Source organism: Diceros bicornis, chromosome 31 (assembly GCF_020826845.1).
Source record: "Diceros bicornis minor isolate mBicDic1 chromosome 31, mDicBic1.mat.cur, whole genome shotgun sequence".
Classification (NCBI taxonomy): domain Eukaryota; kingdom Metazoa; phylum Chordata; class Mammalia; order Perissodactyla; family Rhinocerotidae; genus Diceros; species Diceros bicornis.
Window position 1 is genome coordinate 17,724,536 of NC_080770.1, and position 23,809 is coordinate 17,748,344.

At 36.6% G+C, this 23,809-nt stretch overlaps 1 protein-coding gene across 1 annotated transcript; it reads right to left on the reverse strand.

Moving 5' to 3' along the window:
• Positions 1 to 7,115: 7,115 nt before the first annotated feature.
• Positions 7,116 to 8,057, reverse strand: LOC131395622 (olfactory receptor 8J2-like). Its single transcript, XM_058527480.1, has one exon. The coding sequence runs from the start codon at positions 8,055 to 8,057 to the stop codon at positions 7,116 to 7,118; it is 942 nt and encodes a 313-aa protein (XP_058383463.1).
• Positions 8,058 to 23,809: the final 15,752 nt, after the last annotated feature.

Here is a 23,809-nt window from a genome sequence, read left to right on the forward strand (position 1 = left end):
CTCCTGTAACTGACTCCCCCCACTCCCAAAATCCTCCTTTGTCATTGGCTGAAAATGATATTTAAGACGAGAATTTCTGCTATTGTGTTGAGAAACGCAGTGTCCCTGCTTTCTCCCATGTATACATGTTATTAAACTTGGTATTATTTTCTCCTGCTAACCTGTCTGTCGACTATTTGGCCAGCCAGAAGAACCTTAAGGGAAAGGGCAGTGGGAGATTCTCCCTCTTCCCCCGACATGGTCTATTCAATAAATGTAGCTTGAGAAAGTGATTATCCCTATAGAAGATGATGAACTTGAATGTTTAGTTCATCCATATAAAAATCAATCCTAGACTTGTCAAGAACTTAATGCTATAAGAAAATGTTTAAACTCTTATAGCATTAAAAACTAAAACCTCTGGATGTCTCTAAAACAGCAGATTTCAAGAAAATCAGAAGAGAAATTAAAGATTAATCTGGCAGATTAAATCTACCTCACAAAACTGCTCTATGCAAAAATCTTTTCATAATATTAACAAAATATCAACAAAAAAAGTAAAAATAAACATTCATTAGCAGTAACCAAAAAAAGAAAATGGCAAAGTGTAATGCTTTAAGCTACAAAAAGTTATACCCAAAATAATAGATGTTCCACAGTAGTTTGTACAGTTGGCCAACCTCTTTATTCCAACATCACGGTGTTGTGATTTTACAAATCCCTGGAGATCTTCTGAAACACAACTGAGTTGATAATTTATGTGCTCCTCCCACCACCACCCCTACCCAAGCACTGCCTGGAAAGAAACAGGGAAACCGAGTAATAAACATTTTATCTGAAGGAAGCTCAAACTCCAGAACTACCGTAGGACTTGGGGAATGGATCTGAAGCCTAAGGATGTCCTCCTACGCATATACCCAAACTCAACTAAGTATTCTGTAAGATTTTGCAAATAGACTCAACTGAAGTAAATGGGTTGGTCATTTACAAACCCATTGTCTTCCCATTCAAAGGAGGGAAAGAAAGAATGAGGGAGTGCAAAAGAAGGAAGGATTTTGAATGGCTCTAAAAATATGTCAGACTCAGCTGTCTTTGGGTGAGTTAGCATCAGCAGAAATATGTGCACTATTATTTTAAATTATAAAAAAGGACAAACACCCATACTTCTCTCATCCAACACTGCTAGTAAGGCCATGAGTGTTTATATATGTTTCCATCCCTTATCGTGTAAAACATACTGCATCAACTCCATAAGGGGACACTAACTCTGCAATAAAGTGGAATTAGTGAAGGATATGAAATCAATATAAATCTTTTCTAATCACAATTTTGAAACCTGACTAAATGTGCTGCTTGGCCAATCCTACTATGTGAATACCAAAATTTTGTAACTTAAGATGTGCAGAATTATACTCACCAGCTGCAGGATTCAATGCCAATCCCCAAACCATTACTATGTGGCTTGTCATGATCACTGAAAACTTTTAAAAAGTGTACTTGATTATAATTACATCCTGTTATGCTAGATTCTCAAACATGTGGGCAAAATTTTGTGTGCTGAGTGACATGGTTTGCGCTGTACCTGTGCCATATAACCAGGACCTGTGCAGAGGGATGGGAAGGTCTCCTACCCTCCTCTTCCCATCCTTCAAATATAATTTTTGCTATTCACTTGTGGCATGTGCAATTTATAACACGAAGGACAACAGATCAAGAAGAAAATTTCCCTTCATACATTTAGGTATATTATGAGAGAGGAAAGGGAATACACAAGCCTTGGATGACGAAGAGTTTAAGGTGTGGCAAGTTCGCCAACAATGAAAATAGAACACATGTAGCCAATTAATAATTCTTCCAAGGATTGATCTTCCTTGACTCTTTAATTGTGCTGATTTTCAACTTGGTTTTGCCCCTACTATAAATATGTAAGGAGATACTTCAAAATCTTTAGCCTCACTATCTAAATGAAAACAAATTGAACACAAAGATAGTAGGGACAAAGGCATCTTAGTATTGTCGTGCTGGGAACATATTAGCCTAGGTGAAAAAGTCTATTTTACACTATTTTGGCTTTGCCATCATCTTACTATTGCAAATGTCACTGTATCAGACACATCGGTCTCCCCCTACCTTGTCATTTTTGTCCACTCCTGATTTGGCCTACAGCCATGGTAGACTTTTTCTGGCATGCTGGCAGCTTCCCACCTCAAGTGTTTTACTTCTTTTCCCTAGGGCAAAGTGTCTTGAAAGCTTGCTCAGACCATATGCAAGGCAGTTTGGAAGTGCCTGAGATTTAATGTGTCAAGGAGTACTCAACTGGTAAGGGACAGGTTGATAAACACCCAAGCTTTCCTAGCCTTCTTTTGGACAATTCCTAGAAGAGCTCTGAAGGATACTTGAAAGCATCTTGAGTGATGGAACTGTAGCTGCTTACAGCGGTCATCTATACTTTACTGCATACTTTATTATTTTTCTCCCTTCTCGGTCTCACATTTCCTATTCCCTCATTTTTTGATTCCTGAAATCATCTACCAAATAAGAATCATATGCCAAATAGACATCTGCCAAATAAACATCAAGTCCTTGCCTCAGGGTCTGCTCTTGGCAGAATTTACACTCTGACAATCTCAGTCTCTTTTACGGTACCAGCAAAATGAGGCCACACGTCTATAGCACAAATGACGCTTTATGGATGCATGATAGTAAGGGATAATGATGGTATCATATGACTGGATAACTGGAAGCCCTATCAGAAACTATTACCCTCTGAGGCATAGACGCTCCCTAGGCGCCAATAACCCTGACCTGATGAGCAGCATCTTTGCTTAGACGACATTCTTGGTGGAGCTTTCAAAAAATACTCCCCCTTCAGAATGTTTTTTGTCTAGAATCCCAGTATAAATACAAAAAAAATAATGAATAGAAACAAGATCTCTTACTACCCTCAAGGAACATAATAATAATGGCAAAAACATATCATTACTCCAGAAAACATAGTTATGAAAAGAGATTATTAATATACATGGGATAATGTATTGAGTCTGGCATTGGTGACTATACTTATATCTATAATTTAAATTGAAGACAGCCGTCAAAAATAGTCATCTACTAATCATGATAATCAGTGCCATCTACTCACCCAAAGCGAGGATGAGTCTGGTTCCCTCACGTGATTAATAACCAAACTGCAGTTGGAAGAATTTAAGCGTCTCTTCCCTTTGAGACACTCCTTTGGGGGCTTGATTGTCCCTTTCGGGCTTGAATGCAATTTCTTGGTTATTCCCAAAGCGTGTGAGAACAGGAAATGATGCCTCTGATCTTTGTTAATTATCCAGGGTACCTGTGAATTTCCTACTGAGGAAATGTTCTTTTATATACAATTCACCTTCTTTCCTTTGTTATTATTTTTACTTCATCCACTCAAATATTTGGATGTAAGTATTTTATTTGTTGGATACATTCTGTAATCACCCACAAATTACTTCAACATTCACCATTTTCCACAATATCTTCTTTTCAAGTTTTATGCCTGAGGATGATGACAAAACTCTTTAAACATGTTCTATAGTGTTATAAAAGATTTGGAAGGAATAAAAATTATGAATGTGTGTGTAACTTTTATTTTTATTTTTTGTGTGTGTGACTTAAAAGACTTAAGCTGGGGTAATGATACCCTAATGCCATATCCCGTAATCATCATCAGTCCTATTTTCCCATCCCCGAGAGAATTTCCCTTCCCCACATGGGTACCTCCTCTACAAAGTTGATATATGCCCTTAAAAAGGAACACAGGTTTATAAAGTAAATATAATGTATGTCTTAATGTCTACATGTATGCTGTTATATAACTCATTTTGATACCTGAATGTTCTCACTTAACTATATGTTTGTGAAGTATATTCATTTTACTACACGCACACCAATATTTTGTGAACATCCGTTGTTATCATATGGCTCTACTTTCATTTACTATACGCTTGTTCCCATAGGAATAGGCATTTAGTTAGTTACCAACTCTTGGTCCTCACTGATCCATGAATGAAACAGTATGTGAAATATCTCCTGGAGAGGGTCCCTGATATGGAAAAATAAGCACTTTTAATTCATTTGAATAAGTATGGCTCTAGGTTTTTTTTTAATCCATATACATTCTACCATCAGAACACAAGAATTTCCTACTCTGGATATCCAACTTATGAATACGTGTTGCTTATACATATAGTAAGGGATTGTAATAAATAATTAACTGAGATTTAACTTTATAGAGCTAAAATTGTTTTACTTGTCTTAATGCATTATTTTTTAAAAAAAAGCCAAATATTGGTTTGGATTTGAAATAGAAAGACGCGTTAAGTACAATCCATTTCAATCAAGAAGTTCAGAGATTATAACAGAGACAGATAAACACATGATTGTAATTTAGTTTCAATATTTGAATGTCTATAATAGTGATAAGATGGACAGTTTTGAATAATACTGAAGAAGTAGCTATTGAAGTGACACACAAAACTGACACACATGGCTAGACTATTTCTCATCCTCCTTGAAGTTAGTTGTGGTATCACAGCCTCTTTCTTTCTGTAAGCCATTCTCTCACCACTGTGGGTGTGTCCTGGATGGCATTCCACTGAACATTTATGTTTTAGAGCTTGTAGTTTCCTATTGTTGAACCATAAAATGTTGATAAAATGGTGAAAAATTATGAGAGAGAAAGCAAACAATGAGAAAAGCGATTACAACGGAAACGAAGATACCTCCACAATCAAGGACCTGTTTGTTTGCAGTCATATTGATTATTCAGTGGTCAAGGCTTCAATATTTTAGACCTCCATATCTTAATATGAAAGTTTCTAACTTAAATAGTTCATAAAGTATTTTAAATTAATATAATATAATCTCATGAATCTATGTCTTAAATTAATCACTTTTATAGTTGTGTAAACATTAATAACTTTATCATTCAGTATTATATTCTATTAGGTCTTTGAAATATACATTTTATGAAGTATTTTTTTCTAAAATCATTAGTAACCTCCTCTGACAATTATAGCTGAAATAGCTTTTGTGGTTAGAACTGCTTTTTAAGAAGTAGATATTTTGATATTTTATTATTACTATATATCATATTATATATTTTAATATTTAGTTTGATATTTTAGTTAACCCAAATTCATGTACATTTTGTGAGATGAGGTAAAGAGTTTGTTATCTCAGCTGTTTTTCTCAACATAATTTCTCCAACCAAGATAATGGTTGTTGTTTATAAAAATGCCTTTATAATTATTGAAAGAGTCAAAGCCAATCCTGGACAGAAGCTTGGAATAGAAGATGACAACTGGGGGCATAATTCATAAAAAGATCTCAAGCTTCATAAAGCAATAGCTCTGTTTAATAGAAAGAAAGAAAAAAATTATAGCCTTTAATTGACACGCAGAGAGAAAAGAAAGGAGAGACAAGAAGGAGTTAGAGAGAGAAGCCAGTCTAATGGTTTAAGGCTGGGGGAAGAAATAAGAAAAGCAAGTGGCAACTTCTTTTGTGGTGCAGAGTTAAGTTACGCTAAGAGTAAGGCGGCATGATGCTTTAATATAAACCTCTATTTTGCCTCCCTCCCTGCATGTGTGCAGTGAAGTTTTCTTCTTTTTTGAAGGATTTCTTTGAAAGGACTTGTTCATTTCCATGGAAGCGGCTTGTGGAAATAGCCTTTTGGAAAGCAATCATGATAGGTGTGACCTATGACAATGCAGACACCTGGACTGAAGGCCTGTGGACTTCCAGGGAGAGGGCAATAGCTGCTAAAACCAAACTTATCTAGACCTTCAGGGACAAGGAGATCTCTATCGGAAACCTTAAAATTCCTCAATTTTACTTTTGAATAAAAAAAATTCTGAAATCATGACAATTTCTGTTATCTTTACTTCACATGTCCTGTCCACTCTCCCTCACTCCATTTAGCAGTGTATTACATGTACAGACAGAGACAGGGCACATAATGACTGTTGACTTTTTTTTGGCCATGAGTGCCCTTGAGAATTAGTGCGATTTTGAGGACAATGACATTTTTCATCTAGTAACTTTTCACTCCAAAAACATACTAAATAAAAATGCTAAAAGAAATGATGTTTGTTGTTATGATTTCATAAAAAAGACAATTAATTCCACACAGCCATTTTTGGACAAGAATATGATATGGACAAAACTAATTATACCTTCTATTTGGATGAATGCCAAAATTTTGCTTTGTGTACATGCACCAAGTGAGAGGGATAAAAAGATAGAATATCCTTTTATATATTTTTTTGGTCTGTTTTGCCACATGTCCTATTTCCGTGTATATCTAAGCATTTTTCAAGTTTTTATTTTTCCCCTAAAAGTTTATTTTTTCTGTGATATAAATTTATTTTAAGCACAATGAGTCCAAAAAGGTTGAGAAATTTATGGATAAAATGTTGCAAAAAATAATGAAGCGTTAATATTTGAGCAAAAGTTATCTGTGGCAAGGAAGATCATCTGATTCTTTTTTTTTTTTTTTTTGAAGATAGGCCCTGCGCTAACATTTGTTGCCAAACTTCCTCTTTTTCTTTTTGCTCCCTAAAGCCCTAGTACACAGTTGTGTGTCATAGCTGTAGAGTTGTAGCTCTTCTATGTGGGATGCCGCCTCAGTGCAGCTTGATGAGTGGTGAGTAGGTCTGTGCCCAGGATCTGAACCAGAGTGCCCTGGGCCATCAAAGCAGAACGTGAGAACTCAACCGCTACGCCCCCGGGCCGGCCCCCATAAATGATCTGACTCTTGACCACCTTCCAGGAAGTGACTCTCAGGTTCCTCCACCAACAGGTCTCAGGCTCTCTCTTCCTTGTTTAGAAATTATAAAAACCCTTTAGTAACTTACATTTTATTTTAAAATGTCTTTACTTTCAAATTATTGTTTATTACCTATATAAGTGTGTTTTCTTTGGTCGATTAAGGTATTTTTGTATAGATACAATTGGGTATTTGGGATTGGGATAAAAAAGATTAATATTCTTCCCATTGAAATTTATGGACATTTTAACTATTTACTGCGTCTTCGCTTAACAGTAGGATTTTCAGGAGTAAATGAAAACCCTTAAATGAAGATAGTTCTAGTTTTAAATTCACATTAGTTTGAACAATTGGCATGGCTTATCAGGAATCTCTTCAATGCATCCTTCACATCCTTGTTCCTTAGGCTGTAAATGAGGGGATTCAGCATTGGTATCTCTAGGGTATAGAATACCGAGGCCATTTTATCAGTATCCAATGAATGATTGGTCCTTGGTTGCAAATACATGAAGAGAAGAGTCCCATAGAAGACAGTGACAGCCATTATGTGAGAAGCACAGGTGGAAAAGGCTTTTTGTCGCCCCTCTGAGGAACGTATCCTCAAAATGGCAAGGGCAATGTTGAAGTAGGATATTAGAACAATAATCATAGAGAAAAACAAATTGGTCCCTGAAAAGGCAAACACAGCTGTTTCTGGAATGTAGGTATCAGAACAGGATAATGCTAACAAAGGGACATTATCACAGTAGAAATGGTTGATTACATTGGAAGAGCAATATGACACCGAGAAGACACAGGAAGAGACAGTCAGTGCCGTGGTCAGACTGTAGAGGTAAGTGAGGGACACCAGCAGAAGGCAGATCTGTGGGGACACCACCACCATGTAGAGCAGGGGGTTGCAAATAGCCACATAGCGGTCATAGGCCATTGCAGCCAGCGTGAAAATCTCAGCCACAATAAAAACTAAGAATCCACCCAGTTGGGCTGCACATCCGTGGTAGGATATGGTTTTCTTTGAAACCAAGAAGTTAACCAGCATTTTAGGGGCAATGACAGTAGAATTGCCGAGATTGATGACAGCCAAGTGCCGGAGGAAAAAGTACATGGGAATCTGAAGTCGAGGGTCAACACTGCTGAGAGTGATGATGCCCAGGTTCCCAGCCACAGTCAGCCCACAGACGACCAGGAACACAAAGAAGAGTGGGGTCTGGAGATCTGGATGGTCCGAGACTCCCACGAGGATGAACTCAGTCACCCGAGTTTGATTCCCTGGAGCCATTTATTTTATTGCTTTCATCTTTTAATGGGGAAAGTGGAAAGAGATTAACAGATGGTAAAATTGCTTTTCTCTCCTAGATGCCAGATTGTTAAATGTTTCATTTAAAATAAAATTATTTTTGTTCACAAACACTTAAAATTTTCAGATCTTAAGTGTTTTTCTCTCCATCCTTTCATGAAATTCAGAAATATAAACTTTCCAGAGACCAATCTCAGAATCTTAGAACTGTTTGACCAAGTTACTATTTTCTTTATTCACTGTTGGATATATTTTATATTGGATGAATATATATTAATTTTTATATTATTGTATGCACTATTTATATGCATATATTAATCATATTAATATGTGATATTGCATGAAGATATATACATGCATGCATATACGTGTCTGTATATATTTACATATATGCACAGATGCCTGTGTGTGTGTGTATGTTTGCAGTGGTAAAAGAGAGCTACCTATAAAAAATTGATGAGTCAGTCACTTCCAGTTATATTTTTCTGAAGTGTCACAGGCCTTCCCTCCAGTCCGTACCTTGTTGTCTTCCATGGGAATTTCAATATTTCTGTGGGAAACATTTTCATTATGCTGGGTTTTTCCTTATTAGTTTCTACCACCCCACTCTGCTGCAGCTACACACAGAGTATACCTCAGTACTGTTCCTCCTTAGTATCAGTCAGAAACTCTGAATCCTCTTGATTTTATCACATTTTCTTTCTTCTGCCAAACAAGCCAGTCCTGTCCTATGCCTCTGACTTCTAGTTGCCCAGATTCCTCTACTATTTTGTTCTGGCATCCCTTTCTTTCCTTTCCAGCTTATCCCTCTTTCCTTTAAAATTGTTTAAAATCTCTTTTGATTGTTTAAAAATATTATTTATAGTTTTAATTTTTTACAGTTTGATCACTTTTTTTTACTCGTATAGAGAAATGAGTGGGGGAGAGTGCTACCAGTATTTAACATACTCTATGCCCAGAACTATGCTGGGCATTTGAAATAATGATTTCATTATTCTGCAGGAGTGTCCTAGAAGATGCATATAATTACTTCTATGACTCAATGAGAATGAGTTACTCAAAGGGTAAAGGATGACGGCAGGGTTTCACGGGTTTATGTGCTTTATTTGCTGGTTTGGTTGATTAGTTGTCAGTTGGTTGTTAGTCCACCAATGATCAGCTGTGTGATTTCTATCAAGTGTTTCAGTTCTTCTGTTGTGTGAATTAAATGACATAATGCACATACATAGTTTAGCTAACACAAAGCCAGGTAACAATGAATGCAAAATAATTGGTACCAGTAGTTATTGTTATTAGTGTTTTGAATGATTTTTTAATCTGGTTACTTATTTCAGTCCCAGTAATTCATTTTATATTCAAAAAATTGGGACACATGCTATCTAGCTATATGTTTAACAAACAAATCATGTTGTGCTCTCCCGCAACCTGATTCTCTCATAAATCGGTGGCGTGTGTTTGTTTTAATTTACAGATGCTTTATTCCCTACATCAAATGTGTATCTGGAGCTGATCTGATGGTGTCGCAGCAGCTATCTCATGTCCCACCGCATCTAGAAAGAAATGCATAGGTAAGCTTTTGATAGAAAACATTGTGGCACCACTGACTTGGATCAAAATATCTTTGTTTGCTACACATAAAGCAATTCAGTGCATGTTTCACTCTGAGATATGTGTAATAAACTTATCCTTAATTTAACAAGAACAAAAAAAGAGCATCAACAACAGTGATTATTGATTGTCTACTATGAATTTTGGATGATTATCTTTTGAAAAGGAGAATATTTGTATATTTATTGCTAATGCTGTCAAGTCGATTCCTGACTCCTGCTGACTGTGTATAGCAGAGTGGAAGCCTGCTCTGTTTTTTCACCTTCCAGTGCTGTATCAGACAATGCTCCAGTGCTATTCATAGGGTTCTCCTGGCCAATTTTTTTGGAAGTGGGGGCCAGGTCCTTTGTCCTAGTCTGTCTTAATCTGGAAGCTCTGCTAAAACCTGCCCACCATGGGTGCACCCTAATGGTATTTGAAATACTGGTGACATAGCTTTCAGCATCACAGCAACACATAGCTGCCACAGTATGACAACCGACAAATGAGTGATGTGGTTCCTTGACCAGGAATGTAACCCTGGTTGTGGTGGTGAGAGTGTTGAATCTTATCCCCTAGATCAGCAGGGCTGGCTCTATTTGTATATATCCTTACCTATTACTAATCCCCTCTTCTACTGAAATATGACTGATGGCAAAGCTAGGGTTGCTTTTTATTTCAGTAAGTATATGTCACTGAAATAAAGTTTCTGTAGAACCCAATTTTCTCCTCTTTCTTCAGAATCTTATTTGATTTTGCATTTGTTCCTGATAAGAGCTATTTTAATTTTTTACCTATAATTTTTTCAAGTTCATTTCTGAAAAGAAATATTTTACAGGTCTACCAAAATAATAGATTCTCAGTAAATAAAACTTTAAACCTAATGATAATCATTTTATGTTACAATTTGGATGAGAAATAGTATTGCAAATTAATTTTTAAGTAGCCTTTGAAATGATATCAAGAGTATGTTCCATTGGTCTCTAACTGTAGAATTCGTCTGAAACTTAGTTAAACCTGGGTTGTGTTAGGGACAAACTGCATCTTGATATGAGCTCTCAATGTCCACCAGCAACATAGAGACTGACTGTTGACACAGGCATCTTCCTACCTTAGGGTTTAGCACCTTGGGCAAAATAAAAACTTGTTTTTATTGATGTCAAGAGATTTGGTAGGTCTTTCTTGGAGACATAGAATCCTATATTTTAAAGTCACTTAAGAAGCCTCTTATCTGGTCTAAAACTTCCATCAATTCTGCCAGTTTGAAGGCAGAAAACATTCTTCTTTATACTAAGGTGAAATATAATCTCTCTAATGACTGTTCATTGTTCTGTATAAATGCCCAAGCATGTAATTCATCAGTGGGGATGCTGGACACTGCTGTTTAAGTCATATCTCCATGACTTGCTCTTAGCAATCAGTAGGCAGAGAGTTGAGTCTAGGAAAAGAGAACAGAGAAGATATCACTTCAGTCCTCAGTCTGATTTGGATTGATAAAGCTTCCAAGACACTTTGTCTTCACATTCAGAATTAGTAAAAAGTCAATTATTTGGTTTAGCCTACCTGTACCCAGAGATCTGCTGAGAGCCACTCTTACAGCTGCTGCATGAAGTATGCTGAAAGGTTTTACAAGTGTCTGAATCCCTGAAGACCTTCACACTGAAATATGTTTGTTTATGGCCCCAGTCCCTGAACAGGAGAACCAGAATTCCCAGATAAAGGTCTGATTTCCCAGGGAAAGAAAGACAAATTGAATGCTCATTAGTCAAGTCTCCATTCAAAATTTCATCCAAAAAGTGAAAAATGTGGGATAGACCAGGGACTCTCTTAGATGATCATATTGAATAACAATCACATGCAATGATTCCACCTTCCGTTTACACTTGTTTGTGTTGCATTGCACCTCTACATTTGCTGGGAAGTGCTGCTGCTGGCCCTGGGACGGAAGAAAATCTGACAGTTAGAAAACACAGGATTCTGGCCCCAATGTTCAATTTTCATGTGAATATTGGGAATAAAATTGAATGCAAAACTTCCATTTTTGTGTCAAGAACAAGCCTTGGTGTATTTGCCATAAAAATCAGATAACATGCAACATAAACTCAAAATATAAATGGTTGTAAGAAGACTGAATATCAATTATGTTATTGAAATTCATAAGGCACACATCATATACTGGTCCTACTTCTAGTTTTTAATTAAAATTATATGGATGGAAAATATATGTTTTCATATAATCTTGTGATCTTTTCTCAAGCATATATAAATATTATAATTAAATACTGATAATATTTTTGTTTTAATTTTTGTGTTGCATTTTCTAGTCTATCAGCTTTATAACTGAAAAGAGTATGTCTAAATAGTTTGCTTTTGTATTAATAGCTTCTAGAATAATATCCAGGAAAGAATTGATGTTCAAAAGACATTATTGACTGGCTAATTGAATGGACAATGAATAACTTAATGAATGAATACAACATATATCCTAAAATTCTTAAATAAAATATGAGATTTTTATTCCCAGTGCTGTAATTTATCTTTAATGTGATTTTAACTTTGATAAAGAAACAGTGGCAACTTGCATATGATTCTCTAGAATATTCATACTTTGAGGCAGGACACAATTTTTCCTTCTTCATCTTGGTGTTCCAATATCTAAGAAGAATATGGCATATTCTAGGTTCTTAAATTAAGGAAGCAACAGACAAATTGTGGACAATAAAGAGGAAATTAAAAAGTTTTTTACCAACTTTGTTATTCCTTACAATGATTTTAAGTCCTTGAGGTTCTTCCCAGAGTCAAATATCCACATGAAGGTTATGTTGTTGCTTCCTCTTTCATGGCCTTTGTATATTGTCCCTCACGTGATGAATGACAGTCCATACCATGCTCAGATAACAATGCTTTCACTCCCTCATCAGCTCTGCCAGCTTCCTCATCTATTTATCATTCCATAATATAGTGAAGATCTTTTTAAAAACTATTGCTTTTACACTTTTAATTGTTATTGATGCTTCATATTACAGCTTGGCCTCTCATTTAAGGCTTATTATTTATTATACAAGAAGTATTTTCCATTTCCTAAGTTTTGAGAAAGCTATTTAATAAATTTACCGTGGTCAAGCAGATGAAAATCTAAGACAGAACCATTATTGGATCAGAAAATTTCACCTTTCAAAATATTTGTAAGAAATAGAGTGATGTCAGCATCATGGTGGAGTGAGCTTCCCACATTGAACACAACAAAAAGGACATTCATATTCCAACAGAAGATATTCACACAACACAGGGGACGTCTGAGGCACTCAGGTAGCCATATGCCTGAGGACTGAGGTGCTGGAATCTCCAGAGTAAGTGGAAGGAGATAAGAGGAGCTCCCTTCCTTCTCCAAGGACTGTGACCCAGAGACTGAGACCATGCAGCTCTCAGAGGACGGGGAGGGATGGCTCGCCGCGTGAAAAACCACACTCTCCAAGACCCCTCACAGCCTGAGGGGGATCCCCCTATGGAGGGAGAGGAACTGTTGCAACGGTAGTTTCAACAAGCTAGCCCCTCAGGAGAGCAGAGAGTGACAGTGAGATGAGAAACTTCTGAGATTGGGGAGGTGAAAGTAAACGCCCTTCTGCCACCCAGCCTGCCTGACTGGTGCTTCAGCACAGAGGGCTTCAGCTCAGTCTCGTCCCCAGAGGCAGCGGCCCCTGGCACCCGGCCCAATCAGCAACCGGCAGTGAGGTGATCCTGCACCCCTGCACCAGAGGCAGCGGCAGCTTAGTCCCCACCATGCCACAGCCCCAGCTGCTCCAGCTGGACCAAGCCACAACCCCAGCTTCTCCAGCTCCACCATGCCACAGCCCCAGCTCTTTTGGCTGGAATGTGTCCCACCCCCAGCTCCTTCCGCTTGACCCCCACCCCCTCCAGCTGCTTCGGCTTGGCCTGTGCACAGGCTCCAGCTGACTTGGCGCCAGCAACTTCAGCCCACTGCACTCCAGTTCCAGCTTCTTTGGATCAGCAGTGTTCCAGTTCGTCCTTCTTTAGCCCTGCACACTCCAGTTCCAGCTTCTTTGGCCCAGTGGCACTTCATCCCACTCACACCCGAGCCCCAGCTGCTTCGGCTTAACTGCACTCCCGCTCCAGCTGTTTCCACGCTTCCCCCAGCAGCCTCCACTCGGCCACACTGCAGATCAACCAGGGGTCAAGGAGAGTGTCCACTGATTAAGATGGGCCAGAATACATAGCCCTTGACTCCCACCCAGTGGCAGCAAGAGGAAACTGTGACCATATATTTTCACTATGAGGAAAGGTAAGCCGACACCAACACGCACCATGCAAAAATATATTAAATCTGCAGACCAAAAGGAAAAAGACAAGCACCCAGAAGTCAACTTGGAAAGCACAGGAATGTATAAGATTAATGACAGAGAATTCAAAATAGCCATCATAAAAAAGCTTAATGAAATACAAGAAAACACAGACAGACAATTCAGTGAAATCAGGAGTTTCTTCACAAAAGAGATTGAAACTATAAAAAAACCAATCAGAAATGTTAGAGATAAAAAACACAATAGAAGAGATAAAGACAAATCTGAAAGCCTTAAGCACCAGAGCTGACAATATGGAGGAAAGAATTAGCAATATTGATAACAGCAATGCAGGAATGCTCCAGATGGAGGAGGAAAGAGAACTAAGACTAAAAAGAAATGAAGAAACTCTCCAAGAAATATCCGACTCAATTAGGAAATCCAACATAAAGATTATAGGTATCCCAGAGGAAGAAGAGAGGGAAAGAGGAGCAGAGAACTTGTTCAAAGAATTAATATCTGAGAACTTCCCAAACCTGGGGAAGGAGCTGGAAATACCAGTGAATGAAATCAATAGATCTCCTAAATATATCAACATGAAAAGACCCTCTCCCAGGCATATAGTAGTAAAGCTGGCAAAAGTCAACAACAAAGAAAAAATATAAAGGGTAGCTAGACAAAAAAAAATAACATACAAGGACTTACCATCAGGCTTTCAGCCGATTTCTCGACTGAAACTTTACAGGCTAGGAGAGGGTGGAATGATATATTCAAAAGTCTGAAGGACAAAAACTTTCAGCCAAGAATACTCTATCCAGCAAAAATATCCTTCAGATATGGTGGAGAAATAATAACTATCCCAGATAAACAAAAGCTAAGGGAGTTCTTTGCCACAAGACCCCCACTAGAAGAATTGCTCAAGAAGGCCCTCATTCCTGAGGAAAAAAAGAGAAAGAGAATTCAAAGTTTTGAACATGGATGAAAATAGATCATCAAAACCAGAAATATTGCAGTCCTCTATCAAAATAGATTAGCAAACATTTAATTATAAAACCAAAGATCAAGGGAAGGTAGGCACCAAGCATAAATATAACCTCATCATGTTAAACATGAACTCACAACACAAGAAGGAATAAGATGTGACAACAATAACATAGAAGGGGAAGAGGAAAAGGGTCAAATAGACTTAGTTTAAGGGAATAAGAGGCCATCAAAAAACGGACTATCTCATCCACGAGATTTTTTATACAAACCTCATGGTAACCACTAACCAAATAATCAGAACGGAATCACACACAATAAAGAAAGAGAAAACTAAGAGAACCACCATGCAGAACTACCAAACTGCATTGGTAGTCCAAAACACATGGGACAAGAAACAAAAGAAATGCAAAAGAACCGGAAAAAGAGTGACAAAATAACAACAAGCCCCCATATATCAATGATTACCCTAAATGTAAATGGACTGAACTCTCCAATCAAAAGACATAAAGTGGTGGGATGGATTAAAAACAAGACCCAACAATATGCTGCCTCCAGGAAACACATCTCAGCTCTAAAGACAAACACAGGCTCAGAGAGAAAGGATGGAAGAAAATACTCCAAGCTGATGGCAAACAAAAGAAAGCAGGTGTTGCCATACTTGTATCAGACAAAGTTGACTTCAAGATAAAACAGGTAATGAGAGACAAAGAGGGGCATTATACAATGATAAAAGAAACACTCCACCAAGAAGACATATCACATTTAAATATATATGCACCCAATACAGGAGCACCAAGGTACATAAAGCAACTATTAACAAACTTAAAAGGAGATGTTCAAAACAACACAATAATAGTAGGATATCTTAACACCCCACTCTCATCAATGGACAGATCATCCAGACAGAAAATAAATAAGGAAACAACGAACCTAAATGAAAAACTAGATGAGATGGACTTAATAGACATATACAGAGCACTCAATCCAAACACAGCAGAATACACATTCTTCTCAAGCACGCATGGAACATTCTCAAGAATAGACCATATGTTGGGAAACAATGCATGCTTATGTAAATTTAAGAAGATTGAAATCATAACAAGCATCTTTTCAGACCATAACGCCATGAAGTTAGAAAGCAACTACAAGGAAAAAACCAGGAAAGTGACAAAGCTGTGGAGACTCAACAATATGCTGCTAAACCACAAATGGATCATTGATGAAATTAAAGGAGAAATCAAAGCATATCTGGAGACAAATGAAAATGAAAATACACTGTACCAACTCATATGGGATGCAGCAAAAGCGATCCTGAAAGGGAAACTCACAGCAATACAGTCCCACCTTAACAAACAAGAAAAAACCCAAGTAAGCAAACTCAAACTATGCCAAACAGAATTAGAAAAAGAGGAACAATCTAAGCCTAAAGTCAGCAGAAGGAGGGAAATGATAAAAATCAGAGCAGAAATAAATGAAATTGAAATTAAAAAAAAAAAAAGCAGTAGAAAGGATCAATGCAACAAAGAGCTGGTTCTTTGAGAAGATAAACAAAATTGACAAACTCTTAGCCAGACTCACCAAGAGAAAAAATGAGAAGGTTCAAGTAAATAAAATTAGAAATGAAAAAGGAGAAATTACAACAGATAGCACAGAATTACAAAAGATTATAAGAGAATACTATGAAAAACTATATTCCAACAAACTGGACAATCTAAAAGAAATGGATAAATTCCTAGACTCATACAACCTCCCAAAACTGAATCAAGAAGAAATAGAGAACATGAATAGACCAATGACAAGTAAAGAGATTGAAACAGTAATCCAAAACCTCCCAAAAAATAAAAGTCCAGGACCAGATGGCTTCTCTGGAGAATTTTACCAAACATTCAAGGAAGACTTAAAACCTATCCTTCTCAAACTATTCCAAAAAATAGAGGCAGATGGAACACTTCCCAACACATTCTACGAGGCAAACATCACCCTGACACCAAAGCCAGGCAAAGACAGTGCTAAGAAGCAAAATTACAGACCAATATCCACGATGAACATAGATGCAAAAATCTTTGACAAAATCTTGGCAAACCGAATACAGCAATACATTAAAAAGATCATAACCCTGATCAAGTGGGATTTACACCAGGGACACAGGGATGGTTCAACATCCACAAATCAATAAATGTGATACACCACCTTAACAAAACGAGGAATAAAAACCATATGATCATCTCAATAGATGCAGAGAGGGCTTTAGACAAGATCCAACATTCATTTATCATAAAAACTCTCAATAAAATGGGTATAGAAGGAATGTACCTTAACATGATAAAGGCCATATATGACAAACCCACAGCCAACATCATACTTAATGGGGAGAAACTGAAAGCCATCCCTCTGAAAACAGGGACAAGATGAGGGTGCCCACTCTCACCACTCTTATTCAACACAGTACTGGTGGTTCTGGCCAGAGCAATTAGGCAAGTAAAAGGAATAACAGGAATCCAAATAGGCAACGAAGAAGTGAAACTCTCGCTGTTTGCAGATGACATGAACTTATAAATAGAAAATCCTAAGGAATCCATTGGAAAACTATTAGAAATAATCAACAACTACAGCCAAGTGGCAGGTACAAAATCAATTTACAGAAATCAGTTGCTTTTCTATATACCAACAACAAACTAACAGAAAGAGAACTCAAGAAGACAACCCCATTTACAATTGTAACAAAAAGAATTAAATATCTAGGAGTAAATTGAACCAAGGAAGTGAAAGACCTATATAATGAAAACTATAAGATATTATTGAGCAAAATCAATGATGACATAAAGAAATGGAAAAATATTCCATGCACTTGGATTGGAAGAATGAACATAGCTAAAATGTCCATACTTCCTAAAGCAATCTACAGAGTCAATGCAATCCCAATCAGAATCCCAAGGACATTCTTCAGAGAAATAGAACAAAGAATACTAACATTCATATGGGGCAACAAAAGACCCCGTATAGCTAAAACAATCTTGAAAAAGAAGAACAAGGCTGGAGGCATCACAATCCCTGACTTCAAAATGTACTACAAATCGATAGCAATTAAAACAGCATGGTACTAGTACAAAAACAGACACACAGATCAATGAAACAGAATTGAAACTCCAGAAATAAAACATCATATCTATGGGCAGCTAATCTTTGACAAAGGAGCTAAGGACGTACAGTGCAGAAAGGAAAGTCTCTTCAATAAATGGTGCTAGAAAAACTGGACAGCCACTTGCAAAAGAATGAAAGTAGACTGTCTTCTTTCACCATACACAAAAATTAACTCAAAATGGATCAAAGACCTAAAGGTGAGACCTGAAACTATAAAACACCTGGAGGAAAACATAGGTAGTACACTACTCAACATCAGCCATAAAGGGATCTTCTTGAATTCCATGTCTACTCAGACAAAGGAAATAAAAGAAAAAATAAACAAGTGGGAATTCATCAGATTAAAGAGCTTCTGCAAGGCAAAGGAAACCAGGATCAAAATGAATAGGTAACCCACCAACTGGAAAAAAATACTGCAAACCGTATATCGGACAAGGGATTAATCTCCATAATATATAAAGAACTCACACAATTGAATAACAAAAAAACCAAAACAACCCAATCAAAAAATGGGCAGAGGAAATGAACAGACACTTACCCAGAGAAGATATACAGATGGCCAATAGGCACATGAAAAGATGTTCAACATCACTAGTCATCAGGGAAATGCAAAGCAAAACCACACTAAGCTATCACCTTACACCCGTTAGAATGGCTATAATCACCAAGACAAAAAGCAACAAATGCTGGAGAGGCTGTGGAGAAATAGGAACCCTAATCCACTGCAGGTGGGAATGCAAACTGGTCCAGCCTCTGTGCAAAACAGTATGGAGATTCCTCAAAAAATTAAAAATAGAAATACCTTATGATCCAGCTATCCCACTACTGGATATCTACCCAACAAACCTGAAATCAACAATCCAAAGTGGCTTATGCATCCCTATGTTCATCGCAGCGTTATTCACTATAGCCAAGACATGGAAGCAACACAAGTGTCCCTCAACTAATGAATGGGTAAAGAAGATGTGGTATATATATACCATGGAATACTACTCAGCCATAAAGAAAGACAAAATCGTCCCATTTGCAATAACATAGATGGACCTGGAGGGCATTATGTTAAGTGAAATAAGCCAGAAAGAGAAAGACAAACAGGGCATGATTTCACTCATATGTGTAAGACAAACCAACACACACACAGATAGAACTGTTTGGTGGTTACCAGGGGCTAGGGGGTGGGGTGGGCACAAGGGGTGGAGAGATGCACTTATATGGTAACTGACAAACAATAATGCACAACAAAATCTTCACAATAAAAAAAAATGTTTGTAAGAAACACACACATGTCTACATACAAACACATACACATACATGCACAAAAAATGGTGTTATAGAGAACATATTTCTATCAACCACATTAAACAATAATTTTACCTTATTAGATTTACTATTTTAAAGTAATACATAACTACATATAAGCTAAATTTGCACTGATCCAACCTCCTCCATTCCCATTCTCTCTACCCCGTCTGAGGCAACAAGTACTATTACAATCTTTTTCTGTTTTTCCAAACCTTTTTATTTTTTCATTGTGGTAAGAACACTTTAACAAGAGATCTACACTCTTAATAGTTTTAAGGATACAATATAGTAATACTAACTATAGGCATAATGTTGTATAACAAATCTCTTTGACAATTATCTTGCATAACTGAAACTTTATAAGTATTGCATAGCTCCTATTTTCCCCTTTCCCCATTTCCCAGACACCACCATTCTACTCTCCATTTCTATATGTTTGACCATTTTATATATCTCATATAAAGGAGTCATGAGTATTTGTCCTTCCATGAGTAGTGGATTTATGATGTTTACATTATTTTGTGATTGGTATATATGTATTTTTTTCCTCAAACATAAGATTTGGAGATTTAATTATCTTGATTACTATAGATTGAGTTCATACATTTAAACGAGACGGCCATTGTGATTGCTTCTGTGTCTTCTCTGTTAAGAAAAACTAATGCAGTTCACATAGTTTTATTCCTCATTTTGCTCATATACAATAATGCATCTGGTCTATATACTTGGATGATACTTGAAAATTATTAGGTCATGTGATATAAACATTTTCAAATCTACTAGACGTGTAGCCAGAAACACCTGGGACCTTGTCACCATAGCTGAATCAATGAACACAATGACAAGGGATCGAGGACAAGATAAATGGTTTAATTTTGCCAGCAAAATGAGGCTGCAAGTGGGCTCATGCTCCAAGACCCACAGTCCTCTCAAGGCATTAGGAGTTGGGGTTTTTAAAGGAAAATCTGTAGGAAAGAATGTACTCTTCATGACTGTGATTGTTTGCTGGGGTGGAATATTGTGGGGGTCCCAGACATTCCGGCACCAGGCCAGCTGTTATCTTTACAGCAGGCAGTTTAGGATTCCATTGATCAATCTTCCCAGGCCATCAGAAACTAGGCCCTGGGGAGAGGAAGGAAACTGCTGCCAGTTAACGATTACAAAGTTTACAAGGTTTGAGATGGGGAGGGAGAGCTGTGGCTTTGCAGTTTTGTGTCCTCCCATCAGCTTGCAATTGGCCTAGATAAGGGACACTGCAGATGTCCTCCATTTGTCTGTCTCCGTGATGAATGGTGAGTATGGTGCCAGGAAGCCAAGGAGTTGGTGAGCTTCAGCTTCTCGATAATTTCTGGATATCAGTTTCCCTATAACAAATCTCAAGAACTGGTAATTAGCCAGAGCTTCAGTGTGAAGCCACCTGGGATTTTAACAATTTTTTACCTCCATTTGCCTTATGGGATTCAGTGATACAAATGTTAAAACAACCAATATCTACATGTGAATGTACCTTAGAGAAGCAGCAAAAGGGAATGAGTGCTTTTTGGTTTTTAACTCCATATATACTAGGTTCATCATAGGGGAACTGATGTCAGGGCCAGCATCAATAAGCGGTTAATTTCCAAAATATATAAAGAAATCCTGCAACTCAATAGGAAAATAAACCTAGTAACCCTATTTAAGAATGAGTTAAAGACTTAAATACACATTTTTCCAAAAAAGACATATAATCGATCCAACAAGTGTATGAGAATATGTTCAAAATCACTAATTATTAGGGAAAGGCAAGTCAAAATCACAATGAGATATCACCTCATACCTGTTAAGATGGCTAGTATAAAAAACAAAAGACAGACAAGTATTGATGAGGATGTGAAGCAACTGAAACCTTTCTACACTGTTGGTGGGAATACAAAATGATGCAGCTGCTATGAAAAACAGTATGGATATTCCTCAAAAAAGTAAAAATAGAATTACCTTATAAGCCAGCAATCCCACTTCTGGATATTTATACAAAATAATTGAAATCAGGATCTTGAAGAGCTATTTGCACTCCCATGTTCATTGCAACAGTATTGACAATAGCCAAGATGTGGAAAGAACCTAGAGGTCCATCAGTGGATGAATGGATAAAGATAATGTGGTATATGCATACAATGGAATAATATTTGCATTAAAAAAGAAGGAAATCCTGCTACATGCTAGAACATGGACAAACTTTGAGGATATTATGCTAAGTAAAACAAGCCAGTCCCAGGACAAATACTACAAATTTCACTTAAATGACTTACCTAAAATAGTCAAACCCTTATAATCAGAAAATAGAATGATGGTTGCCAGAAACTGGGGGGAGAGGGGAAATTAGGAGTTGCTAATGAATGGGCATAACGTCAAGATAAATTAGTTCTAGAGATCTGTTGTACAAGATTGTGCCTACAGTTAACAACAATCTATTGTATGCTTAAATATTCGTTAAGACAGTAAATCTAATGTTGTGTTCTGAACACAATAAAATGAAATAATAAACTAAACTAAATGAAAATAAAATACAATAAAATAAAAAGTATGAAGTACTGATACATGCTACAACAGATGTGAATCTTGAAAAGATTATGCGAAGTGAAAGAAGCCAGGAACAAGAGGTTGCATTTAGTATGGTATCATTTATATGAAATATCCAGAATAGATAAATTCATAGAGATAAAATGCAGATTGGTAGTAGCCAGGGGCTGGAGAGCAGGGAAGAATAGGGAGAACTGTTTGGAACTAGATAGAGCTGCCGTTGCACAGCACTACGAATGCAATAATTGCTACTGAATTGTTCCTTTTTTAAATTTATTTTTTCAATTATTTTATTGAGATCATAATGGTTTATAACACTGCATAATTATTACACAGGTGTACATTATTTGTCAATTTCTGTGTAGACTGCATTGGGTTCACCATTAGTAGTCTAATTTTTCTCCATCACCATACGCATGTGCCCTTTTAACAGTCAATATTATGGTATGTGAATATTACTTCAATAAATTATTTAAAAATAAATTTAGGTATAATTTCAAATGTTTTTTAGTTGCGTGTTTTTTTTAGTGAAGTCCTTGATTTTATATTTTTCCATAAAATTTGTATGTCTTCTTGATAATAAATTTGGTCCATTATATACAATAAAATAGTTGTCTTTTCAATTTGTTTATGGTATCTTTTGTTTTGTTGAAGTTTCAGATTTGGTGTAGTCACATTAGTTTGCATTTGAAAATTACTCAACTTTAAAAAAAACTTTAATTAAGGGGAATCTATTAACTTTAATATTAACAATGTAACTATACATTTTCCTAAGTTAAAACATACTTGTTTTTCATAATGAGTATTAAGTAGGAATAAAATTGACTTTAAGTATTCACATTAGTCAGTCTTCCATTTATTTTTGTCATAAAAATTTCTTTTCTTATAAAGTTGAAACACTTTATACACTCCTTCCTCTTCCTATTAACCTTGGTTCTGATCCTATTAAGTTTTCTTTTTTACCAGAGATAAACCCTATCATAATTTGTCATTCATACGTAAGTTGTAATTGGTTAACTATATACTGATGTACTCATTAATAAAACACTATAATTTTGCCCATATTTTAATTAATCTATATGATATACTGAATATCTTATTCTGTAAAGTTTTTTTTTACTCAGATGTGTGATTTTGGTCATGTCCATGTTAATTCATTTGTCTATACATTGTTCCCTGATTTTGCTGGGGATGTAAACTTATTAGACATTGAAAAATTGTTTCCCAATGGTTGTAACTTTTATACTCCCACCAGAAGATTAGGAGTATTTCCTTTACTCCATCTATTCATCATCACTTGGTTGTCCCAGACTTTTCAATTTTTGTCAGTGTTATGAGTGTGAAAGAGTGTTTTATATCACTTTACATTCCCTTTTTCCAGATCGTTATTAAAGCAGAGTGCACGCATTGGCCTAAAGAGGTTTCTTCTTTTGCGAATATTCTGTGTGTATTTTTGTCCATAGTTCTATACAATTTTACTGTATTTATCAATTCAACAGATGCATAATTATATCTATTTTCTTGAGTCTATGCCTATTTCTTTTACTATATTTGTAATTATTTTTTATTCAGACCTTTAAAATTTTAAAGCATAATATTTATCTATCTTCATGATTTTAAGTTGTGTTTGAGGATCTCTTCAATGCTGAATCATACACACACACGCACACACACACATACACACACACACAGAATCAGTCCTCATTTGCAAGGGTTGGTATGCAAGGAGAGTGAATCAGTGATCAGGGTTTGATTTTAACATTTGAAGGACGGAATCATTTGAACAGCAGTGGGATGAACCTTTCAAACTGAAGAAAATAAAGGCTAAGAAGTTGTGGTAGGAATACATGACGGTAAGAGCTG

Excerpts from the sequence above, each read along its gene's own strand:
- LOC131395622 (XM_058527480.1), bottom strand. The coding sequence starts at position 8,057 with ATGGCTCCAGGGAATCAAACTCGGGTGACTGAGTTCATCCTCGTGGGA.